Raw genomic sequence first — 10,923 nt, 5'->3', positions numbered from 1 at the left:
TATAGAAGAAGACTATAAGCAGAGCAGATAATAAAAGGTAGTCTATAAACTAAAACTTATAAACTATATTTTTATAAATTTTACATAAAGACCTATATACTTATAAATGCTATGTAAGAGAACACCTTTTAGTAGGTCTGTCTATATAAGTACTTATTAGCAAAGTTAAAGTACTAGCTAAAATCCTAAGCAATGTAAATAATAAGCTGCACATCTTAAGCCTAGATAGTAATGCGCTTACTATAGATAGCAGCTAGCTAAGTGCTTATAAATTAATAAGTCTAATACTTTATCTAATACTAATACATTAGCACTTATATTTTATTAAAGTTATAATAAAAGACTTAGCAGTTATTTATAATGCATAAAGTGCTTACTTACTCTAGTAAAAAGGTTTATTATATTAACATATACACATGCTAGTAGTTGCTTTTTAGTAGTAGTTAACTTAGAAAGGTTTAGTAAAAGGCTAAAATTAAAGTTATTTATATTTTTTTAAAGTAAAATAAATTCCTTCTTATGTCTATATTTAAGTAAATTAGTAGCGCACTCTTTATAAGTACTCTATTAATTTAATCTTATGTTAAACTACCTTTAATTACAGGTAGTGCATGTATCTAACTTAATATTAAGTAGACTCTTATAGAAGTTATTAATATAGCCCTTATTAACTTCTAGTAGTTATAGCCTAGTCTTTAAAAAATTTAACATTATTAAAATTTATAGGTACAGGCGCAGATAGAAAATTATACGCATAGCGCTTAGTGTCTAGGAAGATATCTATGTTAATGTCTTTATCTAAACTGTTGCTAAGGTTGTTTTTATTTGTACCTGCTCTTTGCAACTAAGAGGGTGTAGACTAAAACCTTCTCTATGTTAATAGTAGCTTTTAGGTACATTGTGTACTTAAACTAATTAGAGTAAATGGCACAGGTGGTATACTAGAGAGGTTGCCTAATAGGCTAGGGATTTTATATTAGGGAGATTGTTAAGGCGTCTGTTGTGTAGGAATGTCGCGAAGAAGGGAGCTTAATAGGCTAAGGTTTATAGGAGGCGATACGTGTGCTAGTTCCTTATTTATAGTATAAACGTTAACCTTACTCTTTAATTAGCAACACTTTTAACATAAAGTCTTCTACCTGCTATTTCCTTTAAACGTGTCATTTGCCTGGTCTAATAGCGTAGAACAATAACGACATAGGGGTACTGGAGGAGACGACGGCGGGATATAGGGTTGTAGTCTGTTATTTGCGACATATGTGATATCAGCAAGAGCGCGCCTCTTGGCTGGCGGTGGAGGTATAGGGCTGCCCTGGGTAGGGCGCTTCCTTGCCTGGTGTCAGATATGCGCACCTACTGTCAAGACAGGAGGAACGTTTGACGAAAGCTGCTACATAGTACGAGCAATAAGCTCGAACAGTATGTTGCAGCATTTTGCAGCATGTTGCAGCAAATTGCAGCATTTTGCAGCATGTTGCAGCATTTTGCAGCAAATTGCAGCAAATTGCAGCATGTTACAGCATTTTGCAGCAAATTGCAGCATGTTGCAAGCTGGTCGCGCATAGGGCTAGTGCGCGAGGGACTCGGATCGGCAGAACAAAAAGCTGAGCAACACGAGTAGAGCAGAAAAAGGATTGATAAACAAAAACACAATTAATAAAATTAATCAATCATCCTATACATCATATCCAAACCCATCATTCATCTCAGGAAGCCCAGAAACAGTGCTTCAATCTGACACCTGGATTCGTGTATTGCAGGGCGCACATCGAACCTTCCATCGGAGGAACGTCCTGTCTCTCTGTGGATCCATAGGGTGATGACAATCATCGCAGAGTGGGGGAGGTTTATTAGCGTTGAATAGCAGAGGTACCATGTTGTGGGTTGTAGCAGGAGGTATTAGACAGGTATTAGACAACACGCGCAGCGAGGTTTTGGTTTTCGCGCAGGAAATAATTATCCGAGGATCTGCCGTTTTTATGCTTACGTGAGCCCAAAAAGGCTGAAAGCAGTAATTCTTGGCTGCTAAGCCCTAACTGAAGAAAACCAAAGTCCACAGAAAGGAGCGGAGCAAGCTCCGCTAATAATAAAATCCTACTAGCAACTAACAACTCTATGTAATAATAAAAAAAATAAGAAATAATTTCTATTATATAAACAACTTATAAAGAATATAAAGATATTAAAGGTAACACTACAGAATAAGACTAGCCTAGAGTACTAAAATAATAAGATTAATATATTAAAAGCTCTAATAAGCTTATAAACTTAATTATATGTAAGTTATATAATTACTAATTTATATATAATAACTTAAAAAAGCGCTACTTTTTTAAGTTTATATATAAAGGATTTTAACAAATAAACACTATAAAACTTCTTAGCACTTAGCTGCGCGTTTAAAAGAGAGCTTATATAAGTACTAGAAGATAAGAGAATTACACTATAGCTAGGCACTAAAGGTACTTAAGCCTAAAAGCTGTATAATATAGGATAAAAGAAAGTAATTATACTAAAAAGGCTTTATACATAACCTTTATTACTATATAAGGCTCTACATAGAAGCAGACTAAATATAATGCTGCTATTAATACTAAACATACTAGTACTACTTACTTCTACACCTTAGCTAGCACTACACTAATTACTGTATAAACAATACATGCTACCTTACCTAATGCCTGCTCTACACCCTTAATTGTACACACTACTGCCTACAGTAGTGTATGCACTACTAATACTACCTGCACAATCTATACTACATTATAACTTGTATAAACTTCTACTCTAAAGGGAAACTACTAAAGAAAAACTTTTAGTAGATAAAATTATATAATTTTAAAAAGTATAAAAAAATAATAACTATATAAGTTAACTATATAACATTTTTATAGATAAAATAAAGATTTTTATTAATCTATGTTAACAGCTAGATATTTAGAAAACTTAGTACATAGACATCTTTCTAGATATCTTAAAAGGTTAGGTAAATATGTACTATATATATAACATAGGCTCTAGATATAACTAGAAGCATTTATATAACACCTTAAGTAGTTACTTTAACACTAATGTAAACTATAGCTAGTACTAGACAGACTAGATAATAATAACTTTTACATAATGCTAATAAAAAAACTTTAATAAGAGTTTATATAAAGTTTTTAAAATAATAATTAACAAGCTTACACTTGCATAAAGGGCACTAAGAATAGAATTCTAAGAGGATGTTTTACTGCACACTACTATTGTACAAGCCTATTAAGGATAACTAGAACTAGAATATGCTATATTTACTATTAAGCTCTTATGCAAAGCTCTATTTAGCAACTTATAAGCATTACTTTAAGTTACTATAGACTAAAGGGTAAACTAATACCTCTAAGAACTGCCTAATGTATACTACATAAACTGCTAATATAACTCTGCATAACAAGAAAAAAGCTTCTCTCTGCGTAAAAAAGAACAACATAGAAGATCTCTATTTAGGTTTAGGCTACAATCTAGAGACAACTGCACACAGATAAAGAAGTGCTTTGTCTGCTATAAGAAGAGATATTAGTTATTAAACTACTCTTATAATAACTATATATAAGTAAAAAACTAGTACATTACTTTATATAAAGATTTCTATAATAAAACTTTATTATGTAAAGCTATTACTTTGTACATCTAAGACTTTAAAGGTTACTTTTAGAAAAAGAATAATTTGCACAATGCAAAGGAAATAAAATAAGAGAGTAAGAATACTAAAAAAGCTGTTAACTATTTTACCTCTGCTGCCTATCTACACTGTGCAACAGAAGAGGACATCTATAGCATTAAACCTAAAAAGTATGCTAAGTAGTTTATTCTTAACAACTAATACTGTACAGTATACTAAGGTGAACTATAGGACATAGGTGTAGCAAAGATCTCTACTGTTAGTAAGTCTTAACTTAAGGCGTACATATAAAAGAACTTATGTATAAAAATTAATTAGACACCTAGCTAAATAGATATTAGCTTTAGAGGCTAGACACTAAAGAGATTAATTAGTACTATATAAATCTAAAACTGTCCGAATAGTGATATTCAAGCGCCTGGTTGATAGTCACGTGGCTCAGATGCGCCCAGATCCCTGTGCACGGAGATCTGTGCGCAGAGTTTGGGACTATATCAACCCCTTTCCTTTGTACAATAGAAACAACAAGAAGTAATTAACACTAGTTACCTAACACCCCTGTACAATGTTTACACTGTGCAAACCTCTCTGTCTTATACGCATTTGCTAACACTAAGTGCTAGCTAGCAGAGAGTCTATTTAACACTAATTAGTAGTTTAAATACTATAAGAGAGAAAGCTCTTTTTATACCTTTTTATTTAAAAGTTTATGTATAAAAAGAATTCTTTTTCTTACTACTTTAACTGCAAATTAGTAAGAGTAAAGATAGAGTCTAATTTATGTGTAAGTAGCTATAAATCTTTATTTAGTTACCTAAGCAAGAGTAAGAAACCTGTCTATACAATACTATTTAGAGGTATTGTACAAATAGTAGTGCTTGTTTAACGCTAGAAGGTCTGTTTTATCTTTTCGCATAAGGCTGTTTGGAGGCAGCGTACAACAAGAAGTAAGACAGCGCGCAACAACGCATAATTAACTACTATAGAGCAACAAGCAATGCTAGCTTTATCTATAACTAGCTAACATAACATATTAACGTACAACTAATACATACCTTTTATAGGCATCTTAGCAAAGACTCTAGCAGAGCAGATAAATATTAAAAATTAAGTAGATAAGATGAAACTATTAAATAATATACTTAAGAAGAAACTTAATTTATACACAGCTAACTTAATTATAAAACTCCACACATTAAGCGTGACAGACATATGTACACTTAAGAACTTTTAAGATAACTTTATAAAGTAGAAGCTTATACACTTTAGAAATCTTAGCTAACTATTCCTATAAAAACTAATTACTACTCTACAAAATAAGAGCATTAGCTTTAAAAAGGACATAATAAAAGCTACTATACTATATAGACTTATAAAAGGAGAACACATGTTTACTATTCTACTAGAGCATTATATAAAACTATTACTACTATTGCTAGTCTTAACGCAACAGAGGATGTCTCTATATAAATCACCTGCAGACCTAATACTTCCTCTGTAATTAGTACAACCACCTTGCAATAGCTTACTGTACAAGAGCACAACTAGGCAGCTACATATTCCTGTAGCTACAGCTCTGCATGAGATTCCCTAAAGCTTGTACCTACTGCATATAATTTAATTACTATACAATTTATACTAACTTCTACCTACACAAGATATTACAGCAGAGAACCTTTCGCCTAAGAAGGTTATATAATTCTAGAAGGCTGTCAGATTGAAGCACTGTTTCTAGGCTTCCTGAGATGAATGATGGGTTTGGATATGATGTATGGGATGATTTATTGATTGTATTGATTGTGTTGATTTATCGATCCTTTTTTCTGCTCTACTCGTGTTGCTCGGCTTTTTGTTCTGCCGATCCGAGTCCCTCGCGCACTAGCCCTATGCGCGACCAGCTTGCAACATGCTGCAATTTGCTGCAATATGCTGTAAAATGCTGCAATTTGCTGCAACATGCTGCAAAATGCTGCAATCTGCTGCAATTTGCAGCAACATACTGTTCGAGCTTATTGCTCGTACTATGTAGCAGCTTTCGTCAAACGTTCCTCCTGTCTTGACAGTAGGTGCGCATATCTGACACACCCCCTCAGCTTGGACATGCTTTAAGCTAGTTCCTGATTGCGCAACCTTAGTATGCTTCCAGGGCTTCTATTCTTGCTTCAATCTCTTCCATATCCGCTTCCTAACTGACTATCCTCTCCCTGACGTTAACTAGCTGAGTTTGCTAAAGAAAGCTTGGCCATTTGCTGGCTAGAAGCGCTTTAGTGAGTCCGTCCGCAAGCATCTCGCTAGAGGGGACATGGACAACCTTGATTGTTTGTTGAGAGACTTCCTGTTAGAGCTAGTGGTTATGGATGTTGACATGTCAGAGCTTGGTTTAAAGTTAAGATATCTCTTTGTTTACTAGTCAGATTGTCTGCTTGTTGTTGCACTAGATTATAATAGTTAAATTAGGCAGCTTAACCTGCAGTTTATTAAGAAGCATTTTTGTAAACATAGCTTCCTTAGCAACTTAGAACAGTGCAAGTAATTCTGCTTCTGTTGTTAACATTATAACTATATCTTATTTATTTACTTGCTATGTAATCTATTTGCTAAATAGTTAAATAACATAGCCCTAAGAGCTTTTTCTATCTAGTGTATTATCTATAAATAACGCATCACTTGCTACTACAAGGTAGTCTTCTTCTCCTAATTAGAGTGCGTACGTCCGTGTCGCATGTAGGTACAGGATGACTTGATCGGCTGCATCCTGATGGTTAGATGCGGGATTTGTGAGAAACTGTGTGAGGCGTGATGTGGCAAAAGCAATGTCTAGTCTTGTAGTGACTGCTGCGAAGAGCAGAGATCTAATCTTCTACTAATATTAATTTACTTCTAATAGGGTTGCAAAACTAGATTGCAGCATAAGTTTAATCCTACTTATAGGTGTAGCGTGCTGCAGGTTCTTTCTATTAGCTAGCCTAGCTATTTTGTTAATATATAATGCTTATAACAGCTAAATTATTTATTACTATTAATCTTTAATAATCTTAACTCCTAGAAACTATTGTAGGTCCTTGCCTTCTATTAAGGTATACTTCTCTTGTAACTAGTCTACTACACGCTGTGCATCTGCTTTAGAGCCTTTTCTGTACGCAACAATAAGGTTGTCTACATAGAAGAAGACAAATATTCTAGCTTTAGTTATGCAGTAGGGTTTATGTAGGACAGCTAAGAACTTAAGGCCTTTAAAAGTTGTTATAAAATAGTGTTACTAGAGTAGAGAAGAAATTTATAAGCTATATAGTGCTTTTTAAAGCTTTAGTATTATACCTAGTTTCTAATAGCCTCTTAGCATCTGCATGTAGATATTGCAGTTAATTGCTGCATGTATAAACGCGTTAGTTATGTTGTATTGTTTAAGCTCTAAGTTAAAGCGTGTAGATATTGCTATTAGCATTTAAAATAAGCGTTCTGCTAGAGTAGCAGCGTAGGTATTTTATGTAGTAATGTTTCTCTATTAATTGCTGTAGACTACTAGTTGCGCCTTATATCTTTATAATCTATAGTGCTTGTTAAGCTTGTAGGTGTACACCTACATACAATCTAGAATCTGCTGTCTAGCTGCCTTAATTAGCTTTGTCTAGACCTTTGTCTAGAATTTTATTGTCTAATAACTGTCTAGGTGCGTTCTTTCTGCTGCCTTAAACATCTTATGTAGAAAGTACTCCTCTAGTTGCTTTTAAGTTAATAGTAGAGGTAGTAGCTAGATTCTATAAGGTGTCTTCTTTTTAAATAGCATTCTTATTAATGCTGCTTTATTTAGTGTCTTACTGCTATGCTTTTTTACACTTCTAGATCTTATGCTAGCTATAAAGGCTATAGCCTATAGTATAGTTTTTAGCAACTTTATTTAGCTTAGCTTTAGTGCTGCTCTAGCTATTAACTGCATAAGCAATGCTATAAGTAGCAGAGTGTTTAAAAGAGATAGATAGTTATCTCTAATCTTTTTTTCTTAATAGTAGCCTAGTAGGTTTACTTTGTTAAAATTTAATATATTATCTATAGTGTTGTCTTTATAGAATAACTCTGTCTTTAGCTAATAACTAAGTGTTAGAAGCTTAATTATTCTAATGTATGTAGTAATTTCTTTTACTATGTTGTGTATAAGGTTATTTATTAAGTTTTTAGGCTTACTACTAAAGATTAAGTGTTTATTAAAAATAACATTATGTGTATAGATTACTTTTGCTAGCAGTAGTATCTATACGCAGTAGATGTTTAATAATTAGTACCTAACTAGATATCTAATCTACGCCTTTAGGTCTAGCCTCTATAGCTTAGATTTATTCTAATATGTGTTATTAGTTATTATAAATGCTTTGCAGCTATAGGCTTTTAAATGTGTAAAGCTTAGCTTTTAAATTAACATAACAACTTTATTATTTAAAGCTGCTTATGTAAAGAAGATCTTGTATAGTGTCTTCTAGTTATTAGCATAGTTTAGCGTCTAATTGTATAGGTATACGCTAGCTTTAGTAATGTATGGCTATACGTTCTATAGTAGGTTAGCATCTAGTTGCATAGCCTGTAACTTCTCTTTGTTTACACCCTCTAAGCGTTTAGCTCCTCTGTTCTAGGCTTATGTATCTAGTGCTAAAGGCTTAACAGTTATTTTATGCAATGCTAGCTAGTGTTCTACCTTTAGTTTTACTGTTGTAATCTTATTATTAGCTTTAATAACTTTTATAGTAATGTTATAATAGTTCTTTAAAAAAAAGATAAAGATTATAAAAGCTTTAATAATTAATTTAGTAGGCCTATTATTTTTAAAGTAGAGGTCCTACTAGAGGCTAGAATACTTGTTAGTAATTAGTATTTAACTTTGCTCTTTTATAATGCTTTGTGCTTTATATGCATAGAAATTAATTAACAGTCTCTTACTAAGTCTACTATTGCTAATTTGCAGTACGTAGCTAATTTATTATTGTATCTTAGCTCTGCTACATAAGTTACATTAGACTGTTATAATTTCTTTAATTTGCACCCTTTTAGCTTACTGTATAAGGTGTTAAAGTGTAGCTAGTCTAGGGTGTTTTAAACGCTTATGCTATAGCTTTACTAATGCTTTTTATAGACTATGTTTAGTTCTTATGTTAATTATATATGTATAATATAAGCCTTTTTGTAGTAGATAGTACTCTAACACCTATTAGCTATAGATCTTTGTAAGATCTTTAATTATTATCCTGTCTAAGGCCTTTAAAGCAGTTAGCTTTGCTTATGTGTTCTACTAGATTCCTTTCTATTGCAGTAGGCAGAACAAGACTAGGTTGCACAGCAGGTCTAGGCACAGTGCAGCGTTATGTAGTACAAGACTGTATGCTTAACTATGTGTTCTATGCTTACTTTTTAAGCTTAGTGTAATTAATCTATAGCTTTAAATCTATATGTAAGAGTTTCTAGACTAGATAAAGTTTTTAAGTGTTAGTAAACAATAGTTATAGATTTAATTAAAATTATTTATAATATAGCATGTTAAGCTTAAGTTAAGAATAAATAATTCTTTTAGTAGATATCTATTTTAGTTTAAATTAACTATAGCTAGTAATACAGCTGCCTTAACTTTTAATACTTTCTAGCCTTTAAGTTAGTTTTCTTGTATCTTTAGCGTAGGTGTATGTAAACTCTTTAGGATTAGTATTTTTAAATTATGTCTACGCTGCCCTCTTAGTAGGCCTTAAAATTCTAAGTTGTGCTTATGCTTTAATACTATAAGCTTTTTAACTCTTTTATTTAGCATCTACTAGTCTAGTGCTCTGTCTAGATAGACATAAAAGTAGTCCTTTAGTGCATAGATGTGTCTACATGTAGGACATTTAGTGCCTTCTATTTTAGTAAGTTTTAGGCTTAAAAATAACTTCCTATTATCTTCTTAATAACATTAATGTTAAAGTCTACTTTACTTTCTTAATGTTGCAACTTCTGCACTACAGGCGTCTTTATTTATGCCCTAGGTAGTCTTTCTACTTTTAGTAAGGTATAATAAGTTATCTATTATAAAGGCAGCTTTATGCTTTCTTATATGTATTAGATAATTTAACATTATATATTCTTAAAAGCGCTTTATTATTTCTTTTTAATTTATGTTTAGTGTAAACTGTCTGCTTTCCTAAAAAGTTATAAACTAATAAGAGGCAACTTTATTTATAGTAGTTAGAAAGTCCTTTACTATAGCATTAAACTGTGTTGTTTCTAGAACATTTTGTGTCTCTGCTTCTATGGCAGCGTAGTCATACTCTGCTAGCCATAGGTCCTATATGCTTGCGTTTCTTAGCAGCTTTAGAGATGCATTATATTAGTTGTATGCGCGTTCTTGTTTAAATTAGTTGTTAACACCTACTGTAGCTTTAAGGTTTGTAATCCACTATCTAAGTAGTTAATCTAGGGAACAGCATATACGCTGCAGATGCAGGCTAACTGTTAACTAGATAAAGACAATAATCTGTTAAAAGCTTAATTACTCTCTTTTATAATTATGTCTATTACTTTTATACTTGTTAGCCTTAATCTTATAGTATTTAATAGCTTCTTTAAAGGCTCTAATACTGCTTGTTAATAGCTTGTTTATGTGCGTAGGTGTTTTAACGTTGGAGGCTGGTAAAAACTCAGCTATTAGCGGCATCTCTAGAGCTCTTAGTTTGGAGATCATTTGGATGGTCAACTTAGGATCCACTTGCGGCCAGATGCTGTGCGCTACACATCTCAATTGCAGCTGCATCATCCAGGCTCTGTAGTCGGTGTGGTCTCGAAGGACGACTGTCGCGTCTCGAGGAGGCTGGGTGGCCATTTTGTATTAATGGAGGCACTGAGACTCTTAATTGTTAGATTAAAGCACTGTTTCTAGGCTTCCTAAGATAAATGATGGGTTTAGATATAATGTATAGGATGATTTATTAATTGTATTAATTGTGTTAATTTATTAATCCTTTTTTCTGCTCTACTTGTGTTGCTCGGCTTTTTGTTCTGCCGATCTAAGTCCCTCGCGCACTAGCCCTATGCGCGACCAGCTTGCAACATGCTGCAATTTGCTGCAAAATGCTGTAACATGCTGCAATTTGCTGCAATATGCTGTAAAATGCTGCAATTTGCTGCAACATGCTGCAAAATGCTGCAATCTGCTGCAACATGCTGCAAAATGCTGCAAAATGCAGCAATTTGCAGCAACATACTGTTCGAGCTTATTGCTCGTACTATGTAGCAGCTTTCGTCAA

At 33.0% G+C, this 10,923-nt stretch overlaps 1 protein-coding gene across 1 annotated transcript; it reads left to right on the top strand.

The window, feature by feature from the left end:
* Nucleotides 1-1,541: 1,541 nt before the first annotated feature.
* On the top strand, nucleotides 1,542-2,084 carry BDR25DRAFT_354704 (uncharacterized protein; the record flags this gene model as incomplete). The annotated part of the gene is made up of 6 exons (XM_033695355.1): nucleotides 1,542-1,554; nucleotides 1,596-1,617; nucleotides 1,715-1,790; nucleotides 1,836-1,879; nucleotides 1,928-1,987; nucleotides 2,060-2,084. 6 exons carry the CDS (start codon nucleotides 1,542-1,544, stop codon nucleotides 2,082-2,084), a joined length of 240 nt encoding a protein of 79 aa, XP_033548307.1.
* Between the last annotated feature and the right edge of the window lie 8,839 nt (nucleotides 2,085-10,923).

This window comes from Lindgomyces ingoldianus (genome assembly GCF_010093535.1).
Source record: "Lindgomyces ingoldianus strain ATCC 200398 unplaced genomic scaffold BDR25scaffold_14, whole genome shotgun sequence".
In the NCBI taxonomy this organism is placed as follows: Eukaryota; Fungi; Ascomycota; class Dothideomycetes; order Pleosporales; family Lindgomycetaceae; genus Lindgomyces; species Lindgomyces ingoldianus.
The sequence above is the reverse complement of the archived record's forward strand: the minus strand, read 5'-3'. Positions and strand labels throughout refer to the sequence as shown.